Here is a 22237-nt window from a genome sequence, read left to right as displayed (position 1 = left end):
TGTATAATGTCCACCCAGGTTCCACCAAGATGTACCATGATGTGAAAGATAGCTATTGGTGGAATGGCATGAAGAGAGACATAGCAGACTTTGTGTCCAAGTGCTTAACTTGTCAGAAGGTGATGTTTGAACACCAGAGACCGTCAGGAAAGTTGCAAGAGCTCCTTATCCCAGAATGGAAGTGGGAAATGATTACTATGGATTTTGTGACTGGGTTGGCTCGTACCACGCGAGGGTATGATTCGATATGGGTAATTTTAGACCGCCAAACCAAATCAGCTCACTTCTTGCCTGTGAAGACTACATATTCTGTTGCACAGTACGCTCTACTCTATATTCGAGAAATCGTCAGATTGCATGGAGTTCCGGCTTCCATAATATCTGACAGAGGGCCCTAGTTCACTTCTCGGTTTTAGAGAAAGTTACAGGAAGCACTTGGCACACAGTTGAACTTTAGTACGGCTTTCCACCCTCAGACAGACGGACAGTACGAAAGGACAATCCAAACACTAGAAGACATGCTTCGCATGAGTGTTTTGGATTTTGGAGGTCAATGGGATGATCAGCTAGCTTTGGTGGAGTTTTCCTACAACAACAGTTACCATTCCAGCATAGGGATGGCACCCTATGAGGCACTATATGGAAGAAAGTATAGGTCTCCTCTGTGTTGGATGGAAATGGGAGAAGCAAAGGTGCATGATGTAGACCTAGTGCAGTACACTTCAGAGGTTCAGAGGTAGTTCCTTTAATCAGGGAACGATTGAAAACAGCTTTCAGTAGGCAGAAGAGTTATGCAGACCCCAGACGGAGGGATGTAGAGTTTGTAGTAGGCGACTATGTATTCCTGAAGGTTTCTCCAATGAAGGGAGTCATGAGATTTGGAAAGAAGGGCAAGTTGGCACCTCAGTATATCGGACCTTTTGAGGTTACTGATAAAGTTGGAGCAGTTGCCTACCGGTTGGAGCTATCACCCAACCTTTCTCATGTTCATCCTGTGTTTCACATCTCCATGCTCAGGAAATACATTCCAGATCCTTCTCATGTACTACAGCCAGATGTAATAGAGCTAAAAGAGAATTTGACATTTGAGGAGCAAGCTGTAGCCATAGTGGACTATTAAGTGAGACAGCTAAGATCAAAACAGATCCCTATGGTTAAGGTTTTGTGGAGGAGACAGTCAGTGGAAGAGTGCACCTGGGAGTCAAAACGGGACATGCGTAGCAAGTACCCTTATCTGTTCAATGTGTAATCTTGTACTTTATTCTGCCTTGTGTAAAATTCGAGGACGAATTTTCTGTAAGGGGGGAAGAATGTAACACCCTAAAATTTTAAATTTTATTATTTTATGAGTATTATTGATATTTTAATTTTATTAAATTTTAAGAAATTATTTGAGATTTTTCGGATTTTAAAAATCAGGTTTGATTTTCTGAAAATATGAACTTTGATGATTTTTAAAAATTTATTTAAAGACCACGTGACAAAAATAAAAGTATATTTGGAGTCTACAAATTTTTCTGAGTTTTCTGGAATTTTTTCGAAATTTTTAGACCTCGTTTTCGGTCCCGAGGCAGAGTAAAAATTTAAAATTTTGTATTCCGAATCGAACCAGTCGAATTGAACCGGACCGGATCGGACCGGCTCTCTCTTCTTCTTCTTTTTCTCCCGCGCGCGTTTCCTCCTCCTTCTCTCTTTCTTTCGTTTTCTCTCTCCTCCCCATGATCCACGACCACCTCCTCGCTACTGACTCACGTGCGCCGCGCCACCTTCCCCATAGCCGTGCGCCGCTAAAGCTGCGGAAGCGCGCGAACGCCCCTCCCTTGCGCGCGTGATCGTTCATCTTCTCGGCCAAAATCCGGCTGATCCGGCCACCAATCGGACCGGATCTTATGTCTAAACTCATCTAATCGTCGAGAGCTTTCCATAGACACCAAGAACACTGAAATCCATTGAGCGGTTTGTCCAATTTTTGCTCGGGAAGTTTTAGCCCATTTTGACTTTTGGGCTAAATTTCTCGCAAACCGTGAACCCCACGAGAAAACCGAGAGTACCAGAGCGCTCCACTCATCGAGAGCTTTGCGGCGATATAAATTTCAAATTTTTCTGATACCGTTTTTCGGTGGGTCTCACGGAACTTCGCAGTGTTTTTCCGAGCATTTAATGAGCTTAGAAAATTCTATAAAATTTATGCACTAACCCCCGTGTTGTGGGCTTCGTGTAGGTATATTCAATTCGCGGAAATTCGACAGTTGTCCATGTTTGTGAATTTCCGGCTAGACAGACCAGCTACCGGAAAAAGTCTCCGAATTGAATCGAGGTTTTGGCTACCCCACCATTGTCAGACGTCCCGAGCGCGTCCCCGGAGTCGGAGTCGGCAAAGGTAAACCCGAACCTTGCTTTTTCGTAAATTTTTAGTGCTTAAATAGGATTAAAAATTCATAAAATATTCGTGATAGTTCAAAAAATTATGATTCTTTTTGCAATAGCCTAGTAATATTGCTAAGGACCGCGGGGCAAAGTTTTAGAATTTTTAGAGCTTGTTTGGGCAGTTTTTGCAAAAATGATCAATTATAAGGACTAAATTGAAATTTTACATATTGTGATGGATGACTGATTTGATGGGCCCAAGAGGGGCTGTGTGATGTGATTGAATTGTGGATATATGAGTTGCGAATATAGAAGTGTGTTTTGAGCCCTTTTGCAGGTTGGGTAGGTCCTAGATATAGGAGAGACTTTGCCGGATTTTCGGCACGACTTAGGACGTATTTGGTCTTTTCTTAATTTGTATTGAGTCAATTATATTAAATAATTGTAATGTAATTGTAAGGTGAGCTGGGACAGCCTTCTTCCTCCACCCAGCCGCCACAGTAACCGTTGTCAAGTCTGTGAGTAAAATATTAATTTTAATTGTAATTTCACTATTATTATATGTTCAAGCATGTCCATGCATCACTTATATGTATGTATCTATGTAGATAAACTCTAGGCACGTTTTATGTTGCATTCATAACTGTTAAAGTGCCATGGATGTTGTTGTGGTAATTTGGAGCAGTGTGCGTGCGTTGGCGTGCGTGTGATGTGGTGTGGACTATGGATAGGACGAGTAGACACGGCTTGAGATCTTTGCTGGGACCCGGTCCTTCGGGGTAGTCACGGCTTGAGTTCTTCGCTGGGACCCTAATTTGGTTTATTAAGCGAAAGTCCGGCTTGAATTCTTCGCTGGCACCAGGTTGGATTTAAGAGAGCTGTATAGGGGATCAACTCCCATATATTATGATTGATATTACTGGGTGTGTGAGTGCTCCAAATTACCTTTTTGCTATTATGATGTGAACTTGTTGCTGTTGTTGCATTTCACTCTACAGGATTAGTTTTAGATAGTTATAGAGATTATGGTTAAAATTGATATTTTACTCTCTAAGTCGAACGCTCACTCCTGTTCAATATTTTTCCAGGCCACAGGAGGATATTTTTGAAGTTAACCTGCTTTTCTCCATCGCAGGTCATTTTCTCATGTTTGTGTAATTCTATAAACTTCTAGAAATTTCCGCATGTGTTATAAATGTTTATTTGATTTGGGTCTGTAATATAAATTATTATTTTGGACCTGTAAACTTAATATTTCATGCATGTTTGATGGACTGGATGAGGGAGCTGAGCTTCCATATATTTTTATGATGATATGGGTATGTAGAGGGTGAGCTGAGCTCCCCAATTGATTATTTATTGTGTTTACAGGTCGGGTGAGTCAAAAACTCCCTATTGAAAGGTCTATTTTATGGCCGAATTCTGTCTGATTGATTTCTTGAAATTGAGCCCAAATGGGCTTTAGAGTTGGGTTAATGAATAGTTAGGCTTACTACAGGCCTCGGTGGCTTTAGGCTGGTCCAGGTCCTAGTGCCGGTCCGGCCCATAGGTTGGGTCGTGACACCTGAAGCACTTATTCTTTTTATATAAAATTATGAATTTTACTTCATCAAAAATAAAAAAAAATGAAAAATTATATCTAACTGAGCATTAAAAATTATATCTAAAGATGCAGTAAGAATTAGTGCTGTGATGTATGGTATATTTAGCCTAATAATTAACACTGATTGAAAAAAAATGCTCATCATTAATAAAAATAATAATTTATGAGCTCAATACCATCAACTTTTATCTATATTTTTTAAAAATTATTTTATTTATAATAATTTATTATTTTAAAAATTTAATAAATATTAATTATTTTTCTATAATTTTACATTTATCCATACTGAACACAATAATTATTTGTATAATTTTATAAAATTTATCTTAGCAGATCTCTTTCTCTATTTAATATATTTATTAAATGAAATAAAAAATAATTTAGTTAAATTAATTAATATTTTATTATAATTTATATAATATAATTATTTTTTAATTATCATAAAAAAATTAAATAAAAAAATAAAAATAACGTTGGGTAAGATGTGTAAAGATTCAATAGACTTTTATCTAAGCCACAATTCCCGCCTGCACCGTCGAGCAACCACCGAAGGCCCAAACGTTCCTTCAGCAATTTCAGAATTTGAATTACCTTGCTCATAGGACGTTACATCATTTTCCTTCTATCCACACATGAGGATAACTCAATAAGCCCAAACCTCCCACAAGAACACTAGATATTTGTGTTAACAACAAATAATTTTAATCGAAAATTTGAATGAATTAAATTCATTTTTTTATTTTAATTTAATTTTTCTTAAAATTTCAGATATTCAATTCGACTTGATTATTGAAATTAAAAAATAAAAATAACAGAAGCAAATCATTATTTTTACTAATATGCCCTCAGGCCCCAGCCCACATTTATGATTTAATCCGTAAACCCACCTGCTAATAGCAATCCCGACAACCAGAGTCCAGCAGACCCTGGTTCGTTCTTGATATTAAAGCCAGTATCCCAAGGCTGCACTAATAGATAACTTCCTTAGATCGTCCATGGCTCATCCAACAAAGCATTATGATAATCCAGTTCACGAGAAAATTTAACCACACAATGCTCATTTCTCACATTGAATACGTTGCGATCCAACAGGCCTACGAGTATTCTCTCTTCCATGACTTAACAGGATCCGTAAGCAAACCTATCAGTTAGTCAAAACAATCGGCATTGAACCAAAATTTTGCACAACACACCAAACAGTTGCTTTTAGTAGATTAATGATTTTAATAGTAAATTACAACGTTTTATAATCAATCACTGTGCAGGGAAAATGATTGTTTATTGGTCCACTCTGCAACTTATATTTATTACAACGCAAAGATCTAGCCTTTGTGGAGGAAGCCGGGAAGCTTTTCGACAAGGCTAGCCAAATCTTTATGCGATCCGGTGCTTCCTTCTTGTTGGATTGCTCATAGTTTTCTCATTGCAATTGGCATCATTTTTTTTTTGGATACAAAGGAGGGAGAAAGTCCAAAGAAAACAGGAGGAACAAATCAACTAGAAATCCGCGTCAGCCTCGGCCAAGCAACCCTACGAGCATCAGACTGAAGAAAACTCAACACCTCATCCGGAGGCTCAGAAAAGAAATGAACGCCCAAGCCAATCCCAATAACCATGTTAGACAATCTGTCAGCCACCGAATTAGCCTCCCGAAAACAATGCTAAAACTTCAACTGGCAAGGACGCATTGCAGCTTGATTATGGCTTGTGATCAGTGTAACACATTAACTCCAAGCTCCCGTAAAATTTAAAATTTTCTTCGCGAGACTACTGGCTAGAGAGGTTGGGCACAAGTTTTGTAAGTATGAGGGAAAGACAAGTACTATAGCATGGTTGCTGCATAAGAGCATCCACAAGCCAAGTGAACAATTGCGACAAAATCAACCGAAACTCTTCGAAATGGCCTAAAATATGCCAGCACCTAAGGAACATGCATGGAAGGTCCTAAAATTGTCTAGCTTTTTCTCCACACCTCCAAGTAAGCTCTCAGAAATATGATTTTGAGTATCTATTAAGAAATTGAAACTCATAGGAAGGCGCCCTTGAGTAACCCTTAAAAAATTAAAGCTTACAGGAAGGAAAGTGATTTTGAACAGCCTCTAAGGGATTGTAGAATTTTCCATGCAAGTTGTCATAAAAAATATCTAGCTAAAGAGGTCCACACCTTCTAAGGAGATTTCATCCTAACCATTGGATCATTATCTTCCATTTTGGATGTGAATTCTCCACCACGTATTGAGAAGTAGAGAAGCCTATAAATAGGGACATAAATAGGGACTTAGATAAGCCATTTGTATTCATATTCCATATTTTCAAATATATTACAACTTGTACACAAAAGCCTTGCAGAGTATTACTTAAAGAAGAATACAATTTTTCTCCTTTGCCAAATTCTCTTTCTTTGTTCCTTTTGTGTGCTTGGCTTCCTTAAGTGACTTTTGTCACTCTTGTTAATCTACTTGTTGGGCTAACACAGTGGAGACTGATTTAAGTCCTGTTTGACATTAAATTTTAAAGTTTAAAATTGTTTTTTAAAATAAAAGTATAATTTTAAATGTTATTAAAAAAATCAATTTAAAAAAAGTTTTTTATTATTTTAATGTTTTTATTATTAAAATTGATTAAATTTAATTTTTAATTATTTTTAAACAATCTCTCTTACTAGTATATTTAAAAAAATAATTTTCTCAATAATAATTTCAATAGTAGTACTAAACAGGCATTCCATCCAATTGACTATTTTAGTGCTGAAATCACTAAGTCCGTGACATCATTTGTTCATTGCTAATTCCATTGAATTTCTTAATGGATACGGATGAACTAATTAAAGCCTTCATATTTCTATTGGTTTCATGAGCTTATATGATCATTGTTGAGTGTAGACTTCAGTTACTCGTGTTTTTGTTTTTATGAACCATAACTTTAGATATTTTTTATTAGCTAAAATGTAATAATAATAATAATAATAATAATAATAATAATAATAATAATAATAATAATAATAATAATAATAATTTTTCTACAGTATATTAACTTCTTATTTGTCTTTTTTTTATAATATATTAATTATTTTCTCTCTCTAATTTATTTTTTAAATAAAAGAATTATTTTTTACTTCCATCAATATAAAAAATATATAAATTAAAAATTAATAGAGATAATATCACCTATTTAATTTTTGTTCCTTAAATATTTTTTTTTCTCTAAAAATGCTTAAAATTTACATATTTCACATTTTCTGATAGCACAATAGAGTTTAATTTTTCTCAATTTCTTGAAAATCAAATATAAAAATTTGAGATATATGATATAGTGATTCTAAATCAAAACAGTTTCCATATGATATATATATATATATTAAAAAAAAAAGGAAAAAAAATAAAATTTACTAAGAGAAAATGGTAATGGAAAAAATAAAAGAGAAATGATAAGAGGAGTAATAATAATATCATTTATAAATTTTGATAATGCATTAGGTTGAATAAAGTTTTCTGTTTATATGCATGATTGACAAAAAAAAAGGATTAAAAAAATAATATCTAGACTAAGCAATTACCATTCTTTATTATTCTGACACACAGCAGGAAAAAATACATCTTTATATGGGACAGCTAACTGCAAATTCATCATGGCCTGCTGATATTATTACTAGCGTTTTAATTCTCAGAGTCATTATTTATGTATTAAATATTTTATATATATATGATAAAAGGATTTTTTATTTAAATTTAATTTATTATATATTTTTTTAAAATTAATTTATTATAAATTTAAATCATAATATATAAAATAAAATTTATATGTAAAATAAATAAAATTTCCATATTTTTGTTTGAATTTTAAGTTTTCCTGCAGTCAGAACTTGGAGAAAATTCTAACATCCTTCACAGTTCACATTTCACATCATATAAAACAGAGACCTTGATGACTTTGAGAAGCCACATGAGTCACATGTGTCTTAAAAAATTCACGTAAGGAGACGGCCTATAGCTAATAGCCTGCATCATATGTTGCAGGGCTGGTCCCGATCTCACCATTTTCTTGCGGTCTTCATTTCCTCGTCTGATCAAAAAATTTCAACTTCACCACCTTTCGAGTTTCATCTGCTTCACCAAACTTTCAATGGCGCTTTGTCCATCCAACACGCTTCCTCCTTTCAGAAAACTTGATATTTTCAGGTCCGACAGTTGTCTCCCTTTGCAGCTCCGACGATCAAACTCTGTAGATTTCGCTGCCAAAACACCTGCCTTGCCTCAAGTCTTGTCCAAAACAAGCCAGTCGTTATCATCCATTATTACAGAGCTCGAAATAGAACAGGAACTAGATGGTTACACGACTAATACCAAACTGCAAGAGAGAAAATTAGCTGATATGTGGAGAGAAATCCATGGCCAAGATGATTGGGTGGGCTTGCTCGATCCGATGGACCCTTTTCTGCGGTCAGAGCTAATCCGATACGGCGAGATGGCACAAACTTGTTACGACGCTTTTGATTACGACCCATATTCCAAGTACTGTGGTAGCTGCAGATTCATGCGCCGTAAATTTTTCGAGTCTCTAGGAATGACTCACCATGGTTATGAGGTCACCAGGTATCTCTACGCCACAACAGCTATCAACCTCCCAAATTTCTTTAAGCAATCGCGGTGGCCAAAAGTGTGGAGCAACAAAGCAAACTGGATCGGATATGTAGCAGTTTCGAACGACGAAACGTCAAGGCGTTTGGGCCGCCGTGACATCACCATTGCGTGGAGGGGTACGGTGACGCGGCTGGAGTGGATTGCAGACTTGATGGACTTCCTGAAGCCCATTAACGGAAACAAAATCCCATGCCCAGACCCAACAGTGAAGGTCGAATCCGGCTTCCTGGATCTCTACACGGACAAAGACGCTAACTGTCGGTTCTGCAAGTTCTCAGCTAGAGAACAAATACTGACAGAGGTAAAACGGTTAACAGAAATGTATGCTAATGAGGAAGTAAGCATCACCATAACCGGACACAGTCTAGGTAGCGCTCTGGCCATATTAAGTGCGTACGACATTGTCGAAACAGGTTTACATGTGATGCAAGACTGTCGAGCACTGCCGGTCTGTGTGTTCTCGTTTTCGGGTCCTCGAGTCGGGAATGCGAGATTTAAGGAGCGGATCGAGTCACTGGGCGTGAAAGCATTGAGGGTGGTGAATGTGCATGACGTAGTGCCTAAGTCGCCAGGTTTTTTTTTCAACGAACAAGTGCCGCCTATGTTAATGAAGTTGGCAGGAGGATTGCCGTGGTGTTACTCGCATGTTGGGGTGGAGTTGCTTCTGGATCACAATAACTCTCCCTTCTTGAAAGAAACCAGTGACCCTGTTTGTGCCCATAACTTGGAGGCTCACTTGCATTTGCTTGATGGGTAACTTCTTTTACCTTTTCTTTCTTTATTATAAAATTCTTTTTGCTTTATACAATCACAAATATAAATCGGTCATATTTATATAATTTCAATCTTCCAGTTATATTAAAGAGAAGGGCTTTTTCTTTTAATTTGTAAAAAAAGATAATCAATTAGTAAGTCCCATATCATGATATGGTCAATGGTGGAAGGAGCATAGGACCCAGTAAAAAGCATGGCTATCTACTTGGCTGGCAACTAGGATGAATTCATGCATGTGTGATGTCCCCAATAATTCTTTTTATATATATTGCTTGTTCCCAGGGATGAAGTGTACTAAATTATCAAAGAGATCCCCATCAAATGGTGGTTGGGATCATGACCACTCTATTACTCAGTAAGATATGAGATAAGCTTATAATTCGTTGACAATTCTAAGAGATACAGTGAAAAGGAAATTTTATTTGCATATACCATCTCCTTAAGGTTGGACTAGGAAACCAAAAGAAGTACTCTTAGCTTGCTAGTTCAGAGTCCCTATCTCAAAGTCTTTTGCTTCATGTCTTGAAGCTTGAAACAGTGCATTTTTGTATATTTCTGACTTTTAATAACTTGAATAATTGCTTCTGACTTGAGTGATTCAATCAACTACGCAAGTCTTAAGCCAACTTGGCCTTAAATTAAAACAGTTGAATAATTGCTTTTTCTTTCTCTTTTTTTTCCCTATAAATTAAGATTTTTTTTATTTATGAAAGTCTTGATTCGATATAGATTACTGTATATATGTTTAAAGGACCTCAAACTCATAAAAAAATAAAATAAAATAAGTATTTAACGATACCTAAAGAAAATATAATAAATGTTTTTAAAATTAAGAAATGATAATTTTCATTATTTTGGCTTGGTTAACTTTGTTGCAGGAGTAAATTTCCTTATAGCATTATTAACTTGGATGAAAGAGTCTAGCTGAGGACCCCATTAGTCTTTTAATCGTCATCAATAAAGGACAATTTCCAGGCTGATGTGGGGCTCTATTTCAAACATCTTTCGCTAGTGATAGTAATATATAGTAATTTAGAGTATGTATTATATAGAGCTAATTAATTAAGTTAAATTAAATGGTACAGATATCATGGAAAAGGGCATAGATTTGTGCTGGCAAGTGGAAGGGACCCTGCATTGGTGAACAAGGCCTCAGACTTCTTGAAAGATCATTACTTGGTTCCACCATTCTGGAGGCAAGACGAGAACAAAGGCATGATCAGGAATAACGATGGGCGCTGGGTGCAACCCGAACGCCCTAAGCTTGATGATCACCCTTCTGATATGCACCACCATCTCCAGAAACTAGAGCTTAACTCTCTCCCTGATAAGCCAATCATGGGTTAATTAATTGACACAGGAACTTGCTTTTTAATAATGGTTTTTTTGAAGATGATCATCCTATGCTAAACAGATGAGTTGTAGATAAAAAGAAATATATTTTATATCTGTTTAGTTTGCGCAAAGATCAATCCCTGATATACTCAGACATCAAAATTCTAATTATAGAGATATTTATTCGTTCATGAGCCAATGAAAAATGCACACACACATACATAAGAACCTCTATATTACTCAGATTTTAATGAATAAATTATAGATAAGGATTCGTAGAAATATCAGCTATAGCAATTGATGATCCTTGTTTCTAAAAGAGGATACTTGATTTGCCAACTAGAGCTCCATACTCAACCACTCCACTCTCCACCTGATCTGTAGAATCAAATTTGTAAACAAAATAAGTTAAATTATCAGCAATGTCACTATCAATCAACCACTTGTGATTGATGCTTTTTTTTTTTTTTTCTAATTTCTTAGATTTTCCACAAATATTAACTTTGGTAATAATTAAGACCTACTTATTCTACTTAATTTATACAGTATCAGTGCTTCACCTTTTGTTATTTCAATTCAATTCAATAATATAATATTTTATTTCTTCTTCGAATTTATCATTAATTATTTTTAGATATCTCCTTAGAGTTAACTAATATTAGTATTATCTTTCCTCAAACTCTTAAAAATCCCAGGGCTTATTTCCTAAATATATATTTTCTTGTTAACATATAGGGTATTTTTAGTATTACTGTTAACGCTATGTCACGACCCAACCTATGGGCCGGACCGGCACTAGGACCTGGGCCAGCTTAAAGCCCCCGAGGCCCGTAGTAAGCCTAACTGTTCATTAACCCAACTCTAAGGCCCATTGAGCTCAAATTCAAGAAAACAAACGGACGGAGTCCGGCCATAAAATGGACTTTCCAATGGGGAGTTTTCAACTCACCCGACCTGTAAACACAATAAACAATCCATTGGGGAGCTCAGCTCACCCTCCACATACTCATCAACATAATAATAAATGGGAGCTCAGCTCCCTCATCCAATCCATCAAAACAGACTTAAAATATTAAGTTTACAGGTCCAACATGAATATAATATTACAGACCAAATTCAAATAATTACTGCTAACACATGCGGAAATTCTAGGAGTAAATAAAATTACACAAATATTGATAAACAACCTGCGAGGTAGAAAAGCAGGTTAACCCAGAACAAAATATCCTCCTGTGGCCTGTAAAAATTTTTGAACAGGAGTGAGCGTTCGACTCAGAGAGTAAAATATCAATTTTAACCATAATATCTATAACTATCTAAAACTAATGCACCCTGTAGAGTGAAATGCAACATCCACATCATTTTCACATCATAACATCAAAAAGGTAATTTGGAGCACTCACGCACCCTGTAGCATCAATCATAACATATGGGAGCTGATCCCCTATACAGCTCTCTTAAATCCAACCTGGTGCAAGCGAAGAACTCAAGCCGGACTTTCGCTTAATAAACCAAATCGAGGGTCCCATCAAAGAACTCAAGCCGTGACTACCCCTCGAAGGATCGGGTCCCAGCGAAGAACTCAAGCCATGACTACCCGTCATATCCATAGTCCACACCACATCACACGCACGCCAACGCACGCACACTGCTCCAAATTACCACAACAACACTCATGGCACGTTAACAGTTATGAATGCGACATAAATCGTGCCTAGAGTTTAACTACATAAATATATGCATATAAGTGATGCATGGGCATGCTGAACATATAATAATATCGAAATTACAATTAAAATTAATATTTTACTCACAGACTTGACGACAATCACTGTGGCGGCTGGGCGAAGGAAGAAGGTTGTCCCGGCTCACCTGACAATCATATTACATTTATTTAATACAATCTGACTCAATACAAACAAAGAAAAGACCAATTACGTCCTAAGTCGTGCCGAAAATCCGGCAGAGTCTCCTCTATACCTAGGACCTACCCAACCTGCAAAAGGGCTAAAAATGCACTTCTATATTCACAATCCATATATCAACAGTTCAATCATATCACACAGCCCCTCCTGGGCCCATCAAATCAGTCATCCATCACAATACGCAAAATTTCAATTTAGTCCTTATTATTGATCATTTTTGCAAAAATTGCCCAAACAAGCTCTAAAAATTATAAAACTTTGCCCATGGTCCTTAGCAATATTACTAAGCTATTGCAAAAAGAATCGTAATTTTCTAAGCTACCACGAATATTTTATGGATTTTTAATCCTATTTAAGCACTAGAAAATTACGAAAAAGCAAGGTTCGGGTTTACCTTTGCCGATTCCGACTTCGGGGACGCACTCGGGACGTCTGACAATGGGGGGCTAGCCAAAACCTCGGTCCAATTCGGAGACTTTTCCAGTAGTGCATGTCGGCCGAATTTTGCGAACGGTCAATCGTCGAATTTCGCGAATCGAGGATACCTACACGAAGCCCATAACACGGGGGTTAGTACATAAATTTTTCAGAATTTTCTAAGCTCATTAAATGCTCGAAAATACACTGCGAAGTTCCGTGGGACCCACCGAAAAACGGTGTCGGAAAAATTTGAAATTTATGTCGTTGCGAAGCTCTCGACGAATGGAGCGTGCTGGTAGCCTCGGTTTTCTCGTGGGATTCACGGTTTTCGAGAAATCTAGCCCAAAAGTCGAAATGGGTTAAAATCTTCCCGAGCAAAAATCGGACAAACCGCTCGATGGATTTCTGCGTTCTTGGTGTCTATGGAAAGCTCTCGTCGAGTAGATGATTTTAGACACAAGACCCGGTCCAATCGGTGGCCGGATCGGCCGGATTTGGCCGGGAAGCTGGCGGCAGCCACAGAGGGCATTCAGCGCATTTTTTCCGTTTGGGAGGCGGGCCATTACTGGTCATGGCGCGCCGGTCTCTGAAATTTGGGTGGGGTGGAGGAGAGAAACGAGAGAGAAAAGGGAGAGGGCCATCGCGCGCGGGAGGGAGGAGAAAAAGAGGAGAAGACCGGTCCGATTCGACCGGTCCGATCCGGTCCAGTTCGATTCGGCCGGTTCGATTCGAAATATAAAATTTTAAATTTTTACTCTGCCTCGGGACCGAAAACGAGGTCCAAAAATTCCGAAAAAATTCCATAAAACTCAGAAAAATACGTAGACTCCAAATATATTTTTAGTTTTGCCACGTGGTCTTTAAATTAATTTTTAAAAATCATTAAAGTTTATATTTTTGAAAAATCGAACTCGATTTTTAAAATCCGAAAAATCTCAAAAAAATTCCTAAAATTTAAATAAAATTAAAGTATCAAAAATACTCATAAATAATAAAATTTAAAATCTTGGGGTGTTACATTCTTCCCCCCTTACAGAAAATTCGTCCTCGAATTTTTACACAAGGCAGAATAAAGCACATGATTATACATTGAACAGATAAGGGTACTTGCTACGCATGTCCCGTTCTGACTCCCAGGTGCACTCTTCCACTGACTGACTCCTCCACAAAACCTTAACCATAGGGATCTGTTTTGATCTCAGCTGTCTCACTTGGTAGTCCACTATGGCTACAGGCTGCTCCTCAAATGTCAAGTTCTCTTTTAGCTCTATCACATCCGGCTGTAGTACATGAGAAGGATCTGGAATGTATTTCCTGAGCATGGAGATGTGAAACACGGGATGAACGTGAGAGAGGTTGGGTGGTAGCTCCAACCGGTAGGCAACTGCTCCCACTCTATCGGTAACCTCAAAAGGTCCAATATACCGAGGTGCCAACTTGCCTTTCTTTCCAAACCTCATGACTCCCTTCATTGGAGAAACCTTCAGGAATACATAGTCGTCCACTGCAAACTCCACATCCCTCCGTCTGGGGTCTGCATAACTCTTTTGCCTACTGAAAGCTGTTTTCAATCATTCCCTGATTAAAGGAACCACTTCTGAAGTGTACTGCACTAGGTCTACATCATGCACCTTCGCTTCCCCCATTTCTGTCCAACACAGAGGAGACCTACACTTTCTTCCATATAGTGCCTCATAAGGTGCCATCCCTATGCTGGAGTGATAACTGTTGTTATAAGCAAACTCCACCAAAGTTAGCTGCTCATCCCATTGACCTCCAAAATCTAAAACACTCATGCGAAGCATGTCTTCCAGTGTTTGGATTGTCCTTCTGATTTGTCCGTGCATGCGAGGGTGGAAGGCCGTCTTGAAGTTCAAGCGTGTGCCAAGTGCCTCCTGCAACTTTCTCCAAAACCGAGAAGTGAGCGGGGCCCTCTGTCGGATATTATGGGCAGGAACTCCATGCAATCGACTATTTCTCGAATGTAGAGCCGGGCATCTTGTGCCACGAGTAGGTAGTCTTCTGAGGCAAAAAGTGAGTGATTTGGTCGACGGTCTACAATTACCCATATCGAGTCATATCCTCGTGTGGTACGAGGCAACCCAGTCACAAAATCCATAGTGATCATTTCCCACTTCCATTCTGGGATAGGGAGCTCTTGCAGCTTCCCTGATGGTCTCTGGTGTTCAAACTTCACCTTCTGACAAGTCAAGCACTTGGACACAAAGTCTGCTATGTCTCTCTTCATGCCATTCCACTAGTAGCTATCTTTCACATCATGGTACATTTTGGTGGAACCTGGGTGGACACTGTAAAGTGTGTAGTGTGCCTCTCGCATGATTTCATTCCTGAGGTCGTCCACATCGGGCATACATATCCTAGAACCATGCACTAGGGCGCCATCATTGGCAAATCCAAACTCACCACCTTCACCTTGCTGTACTCTTTCTATGATCTTCATCATTTGTTGGTCTCTGTGCTGGGAAACTCTAACTCTGTCCCTCAAGTCTGGCCTCATTGAAAAATGAGCCAACAATACCCCCTCTCCTGACAGATCTAGGATTAAACCTTGATCCATCAACTCATGTACCTCCTGAATCAATGGTCTCTTCTCTACTGAAATGTGCGCCAAACTGCTAGAAGATTTTCTGCTCAAGGCATCTGCCACAACATTGGCTTTTCCAGGGTGGTACTGGATGGTGCAATCATAGTCTTTCAGAAGCTCCATCCATCTCCTCTGTCTCAAGTTCAAGTCCCTCTGCTGGAAGATGTACTTCAAACTCTTATGGTCGGTGTATATCTCGCACACTTCACCATACAGGTAGTGTCTCCAGATTTTTAGTGCAAAGACTACAGCCGCCATTTCCAAATCATGGGTGGGGTAGTTCTGCTCATGCCTCTTCAGCTGCCTTGAAGCATAAGCCACTACCTTTCCATTCTGCATCAAAACACACCCTAGGCCAACTCTGGAGGCGTCACAATACACGGTGTATCCTTCACCATTCACAGGTAGTGTCAACACAGGGGCAGTGGTTAGACACTCCTTAAGCTTTTGGAAACTCTCCTCACAGTCATCTGTCCAAATGAATGAAACATTCTTCCTGGTCAACTTAGTTAGGGGAGCCGTTATCCTGGAGAAATCTTGTACAAAACGCCTATAGTAGCCAGCTAAACCCAGAAAACTTCGCACCTCAGTGACTGTTGTAGGCCTAAGCCAATCGATTCTGACTTCAATTTTCTTGGGATCCACTTGAATGCCGTCACTAGAAACCACGTGTCCCAAGAATGAGATGCTTTCTAGCCAAAATTCACATTTTGAAAATTTGGCATATAGCTGGTGCTCCCTCAACGTTTGCAACACCATCCTCAAGTGCCACACGTGTTCTTCCTCGGTCCAAGAGTATACCAGAATGTCATCTATAAATACGATGACAAAACGGTCCAAAAATGGCTTGAACACCCTGTTCATCAAGTCCATGAAGGCTGCTGGTGCATTAGTGAGTCCAAAAGACATCACCAAGAACTCATAATGACCATATCTTGTCCTGAAAGCCGTTTTGGACACGTCCTCATCACGATTCTCAAGCGATGGTAGCCCGATCGTAGGTCTATCTTGGAAAGAATCTAGCTCCTTGGGTGATCAAGCAGATCATCGATCAGGAAGTGGATACTTGTTCTTCTTGTCACCTTGTTGGTATGCGTAGTCGATACACAACCTCAATGACCCATCCTTCTTTCTCACAAATAAAATAGGAGCGCCCCAAGGTGAAGTGCTTGGACGTATAAAACCCTTGTCCAAAAGCTCCTGTAGTTGCTCCTTCAGCTCTTTCAATTCTGCTGGTGCCATCCTGTAAGGTGGCATCGATATGGGGTTTGTACCCGACACAACATCAATGCAAAACTCTATTTCCCTTCCTGGTGGCAACCACAGAGCTCCTGCAGGAAGACATCCATAAATTCTCTGACAACAGGAACATTTTCCATGCTGACACCTTCTACAGATGTATCTCTCACCAATGCCAAATACCCTTGGCATCCACGCCTCAACATTTTTCTGGCACTAATTACTGACACCAAATTATATGGAGCCACGCTCCTGTCACCATCAAAGCTAAATTCTTCCACACCAGGTATGTGGAAATACACTTTTTTGTTCCTGCAGTCTAAGGTGGCATAATGAGTTGCCAACCAATCCATCCCCAGGATTACATCGAAATCCATTACTGGTAGAGGAACCAAGTCTGCTGGGAGGATCTTTCCATCCACTACCACTGGGCTACCCGGAAAAATCATATCTGCATCTATGTTGTCGCTAAGTGGGGTAGCTACTGACAAAGGGCACTCTAAAGTCGTAGGGTTTCTACCCAACCTCATGGCAAACACAAGGGAGACAAATGAGTGCGTAGCACCCAGATCTATCAAAACACGAGCCTCATAAGAACAGACCAGAAGAATACCTGCCACAACTGCATTGGAAGCCTGAGCATCCTGGTGGTTCAGGGTGAAAACCCGAGCTTGACCCCTACGAGTGGCGTAACCACATCGCTTCTACCTCTGACCGCCTCCAAATCCACGCCCCTTGTCCTCGGCCTGGCCATCGAATCGATCGCCGCCATGTTGGAAGCACTGATACAATCGGCGAGGAACATTTGCAATGAACCTGTGACCCCATCCGTGGCTCATCAAAACGGGCATTCTCTAGCAAAGTGACCGGGTTGGCCACACACAAGCATACTCGATCCCATCAAACAAGGTCTGAATGTCCTCTTCCACACTTGTGCACAAGGTGCCAAGGAGGATCTGAACTGGACCAGGCTGCACTGAATCGTGACCACCGCTTGGATCCGCACGTGCGAATCCTCGAGGTTTGTGTCTAAAACCACTCTTCTTGTTCCTACTTTTTCCTCTATAATTACTCTGGCCACCACTGTCCGGAGTACCCATGGAAGGGACACCTGAGGAACCCTCTGCTCTGTTTTTCTTGGCTCTCCCGCTGTCATCCGCAGCGTAGCTGATCTCTATCTGTCTAGCTCGATCAACTACCACGTCAAAAGACTGATTAGACATCATGGCCAGGTTCGCATACCTCCTGTCAAGCTCCTTTAGGAATCTCTTCACCTTCATAGTTTCTGTAGCTACTGCTGCAGGGGCATATCTGCTCAATTCCAGAAATTCTGTAGCATATTCATCTACAGACCTGCCATTTGTCTTAAGGCCTCAAAGGCCCACTGTTTCTGATCTCTGAAGCTTTCTGGCACAAACCGATTGATAAAAAGTTCCACAAACTGAGCCCATGTCAAACCCTCCATCCGAGGTAACACGTAGTCATTCATCCATTGTCTAGGCATAGGCCCCATGACATGCTGCATACACTCTATCAATCTTCTATCAGTCAACTGTAATTTTGTTCCTGCCTGTCTGCAGGAATCCAAAAACCGATATGCATCGTCTGACACATCATAGGTACCAGGCACCAACTTCTTGAAATTTATGATCTGTTTGTAAGATTCCTCTCTTGGTGCGGTGGATCGCTGCTTTGTGGAGGGTGGACCATATCTCGCGCCATCATGTCGATGGTTCTCTGCAGACCGGCTAGAGTAGCCATGGGGTCCATGGGACCTGTGCCATAAAGGATCGTTTCGAATCGTGGCGGCGCTTCTACTTGAGCACTCTAGGCCTCCTACCCCGCCTCCTTGGGGCGGCGCCTCATCTGCCGACACCTCGTCAGCACATCCGCTCCAGTGCGATGGCAGCTCTCCTGCTTCTACGCATTTTCCTGAAATTCAGCAGCATTAGCCCACAAAATTCAAATTGCACATTACACATCTCTATAGACTCATATTTATACATAATGCATGGAGCAGAAACTAGAAGCAAAGATGACAATGCAAGACGAATGTGGACCCTATATTTCCGCATGTGACTCCTAGTAGACTCTTCCCAACACTTTAGACAACATTCCCTAAGAATCTGGAGCCTAAGCTCGATACCACATTTGTCACGACCCAACCTATGGGCCGGACCAAGACTAGGACACAGGCGACTTAAAGCCCTTGAGGCCCGTAGTAAGCCTAACTGTTCATTAACCCAACTCTAAGGCCCATTGGGCCCAAATTCAAGAAAACAAACGGACGGAGTCCGACCATAAAATGGACTTTCCAACGGGGAGTTTTCGACTCACCCGACCTGTAAACACAATAAACAATCCATTGGGGAGCTCAGCTCACCCTCCACATACTCATCAACATAATAATAAATGGGAGCTCAGCTCCCTCATCCAATCCATCAAAATAGACTTAAAATATTAAGTTTACAGGTCCAACATGAATATAATATTACAGACCAAATTCAAATAATTACTGCTAACACATGCGGAAATTCTAGGAGTAAATAAAATTACACAAATATTGATAAACAACCTGCGAGGTAGAAAAGCAGGTTAACCCAGAACAAAATATCCTCCTGTGGCCTGTAAAAATTTTTGAGCAGAGTGAGCGTCGACTCGAGAGAGTAAAATATCAATTTTAACCATAATCTCTATAACTATCTAAAACTAATGCACCCTGTAGAGTGAAATGCAACATCCACATCATTTTCACATCATAACATCAAAAAGGTAATTTGGAGCACTCACGCACCCTGTAGCATCAATCATAACATATGGGAGCTGATCCTATCTGACTCTCTTAAATCCAACTTTGTGCCGTGAAGAACTCAAGCGGACTTTCGCTTAATAAACCAAATCGAGGGTCCTAGCGAAGAACTCAAGCCGTGACTACCCTCGAAGGATCGAGTCCCGTGAAGAACTGCCGTGACTACCCGTCCTATCCATAGTCCACACCACATCACACGCACGCCAACGCACGCACACTGCTCCAAATTACCACAACAACACTCATGGCACGTTAACAGTTATGAATGCGACATAAATCGTGCCTAGAGTTTAACTACATAAATATATGCATATAAGTGATGCATGGGCATGCTGAACATATAATAATATCGAAATTACAATTAAAATTAATATTTTACTCACAGACTTGACGACAATCACTGTGGCGGCTGGGCGGAGGAAGAAGGTCATCCGCTCACCTGACAATCATATTACATTTATTTAATACAATCTGACTCAATACAAACAAAGAAAAGACCAATTACGTCCTAAGTCGTGCCGAAAATCCGGCAGAGTCTCCCCTATACCTAGGACCTATCCAACCTGCAAAAGGGCTAAAAATACACTTCTATACTCACAATCCATATATCAACAGTTCAATCATATTACACAGCCCCTCCTGGGCCCATCAAATCAGTCATCCATCACAATACGCAAAATTTCAATTTAGTCCTTATTATTGATCATTTTTGCAAAAAATTGCCCAAACAAGCTCTAAAAATTATAAAACTTTGCCCCGCGGTCCTTAGCAATATTACTAAGCTATTGCAAAAAGAATCGTAATTTTCTAAGCTACCACGAATATTTTATGGATTTTTAATCCTATTTAAGCACTAGAAAATTACGAAAAAGCAAGGTTCGGGTTTACCTTTGCCGATTCCGACTTCGGGGACGCACTCGGGACGTCTGACAATGGGGGGCTAGCCAAAACCTCGGTCCAATTCGAAGACTTTTCCAGAACGGTCCGAATTTTGCGAACTTGGTCAACTGTCGAATTTCCGCGAATCGAGGATACCTACACGAAGCCCATAACACGGGGGTTAGTACATAAATTTTTCAGAATTTTCTAAGCTCATTAAATGCTCGAAAATACACTGCGAAGTTCCGTGGGACCCACCGAAAAACGGTGTCGGAAAAATTCAAAATTTATGTCGTTGCGAAGCTCTCGACGAATGGAGCGTGCTGGTAGCCTCGGTTTTCTCGTGGGATTCACGGTTTTCGAGAAATCTAGCCCAAAAGTCGAAATGGGCTAAAATCTTCCCGAGCAAAAATCGGACAAACCGCTCGATGGATTTCGGCGTTCTTGGTGTCTATGGAAAGCTCTCGCCGAGTAGATGATTTTAGACACAAGACCCGGTCCAATCGGTGGCCGGATCGGCCGGATTTGGCCGGGGAAGCTGAAGCGGCGCGCGCGCGCAGGGGGCGTTTCGCGCGCGTTTTTCCGGCCGTTTGGGCGGCGGCCGGCCGGTCAAGTGGCGCGGTCTCTGGGGCAGTGGTGGTCGGCCCGGGGTGGGGAGGAGAGAGAAACGAGAGAGAAAAGGGAGAGGGCCATCGCGCGCGGGAGGGAGGAGAAAAAGAGAAGAAGACCGGTCCGATTCGATTCGGCCGGTTCGATTCGAAATACAAAATTTTGAATTTTTACTCTGCCTCGGGACCGAAAACGAGGTCCAAAAATTCCGAAAAAATTTCATAAAACTCAGAAAAATACGTAGACTCCAAATATATTTTTAGTTTTGCCACGTGGTCTTTAAATTAATTTTTAAAAATCATTAAAGTTTATATTTTCGGAAAATCGAACCCGATTTTTAAAATCCGAAAAATCTCAAAAAAATTCCTAAAATTTAAATAAAATTAAAGTATCAAAAATACTCATAAATAATAAAATTTAAAATCTTGGGGTGTTACACGCTATTATTTAGAAAAATATTTTTTTAAATATTTTAATTAGAGATCATTAAAAAAATAAATTTTAATCATAAAAATATTAAAAATATTCAATTACATTAAAAAATTATCATACAGAATTCGGTTTCCCTCCCTTCTTCTTATCAATATCAATCAATTAAGATATTAACATTTTATATTTTAATTGAATTAAATAATACTAAAAACATTTTTGAATTTTTAAAATTATAAATCTAAATTATAATAAGAGCTTAATGAACAAAGTATAAAATAATGATATATAATATAACAGACGCATTGTATGTTTCCTTAGTTGAATGTAATTGGACCTTAATTTTATTTTATTATCTTTTAAGTAATGACATTCCTACCATGTAAGAAAAAAAAAAGAATTAAATAAAAGCGCATAGAAAAATCAAAAAATTAAATTAGGAAACTCCCATTGGAGAAGTGAGAATTAGTAAATATTGGGCTCCAGTGAATCCATTAGGCCCAATATTAATTAGTCAGTATTGGGCTAAGGTGACTTGTTTAGGCCCAATTGTTAGTGGGTTGAAGGCTTATTGATATTATCAGAATTCAGAAAACAGCTGCG

General features: G+C 39.5%; 1 protein-coding gene and 2 long non-coding RNA genes across 3 annotated transcripts; 1 reads left to right on the top strand and 2 right to left on the bottom strand.

The window, feature by feature from the left end:
• The first annotated feature begins 7910 nt into the window (after window positions 1-7910).
• On the top strand, window positions 7911-10850 carry LOC110659653 (phospholipase A1-Igamma1, chloroplastic). The gene is made up of 2 exons (XM_021817640.2): window positions 7911-9363; window positions 10470-10850. Exons 1-2 carry the CDS (start codon window positions 8093-8095, stop codon window positions 10729-10731), a joined length of 1533 nt encoding a protein of 510 aa, XP_021673332.2. The 5' UTR covers window positions 7911-8092; the 3' UTR covers window positions 10732-10850.
• Window positions 10851-11676: 826 nt separating this feature from the next.
• LOC131170683 (uncharacterized) lies at window positions 11677-12586 on the bottom strand. Its single transcript, XR_009141468.1, has 2 exons — window positions 12534-12586; window positions 11677-11956 (listed from the first exon to the last, which is right to left on the bottom strand). It is a non-coding gene; the product is annotated as an uncharacterized LOC131170683 (long non-coding RNA).
• A 6567-nt stretch (window positions 12587-19153) lies between these two features.
• On the bottom strand, window positions 19154-20144 carry LOC131170682 (uncharacterized). The gene is made up of 2 exons (XR_009141467.1): window positions 20101-20144; window positions 19154-19533 (listed from the first exon to the last, which is right to left on the bottom strand). It is a non-coding gene; the product is annotated as an uncharacterized LOC131170682 (long non-coding RNA).
• Between the last annotated feature and the right edge of the window lie 2093 nt (window positions 20145-22237).

Source organism: Hevea brasiliensis, chromosome 2 (genome assembly GCF_030052815.1).
Source record: "Hevea brasiliensis isolate MT/VB/25A 57/8 chromosome 2, ASM3005281v1, whole genome shotgun sequence".
NCBI lineage: Eukaryota > Viridiplantae > Streptophyta > Magnoliopsida > Malpighiales > Euphorbiaceae > Hevea > Hevea brasiliensis.
The sequence above is the reverse complement of the archived record's forward strand: the minus strand, read 5'-3'. Positions and strand labels throughout refer to the sequence as shown.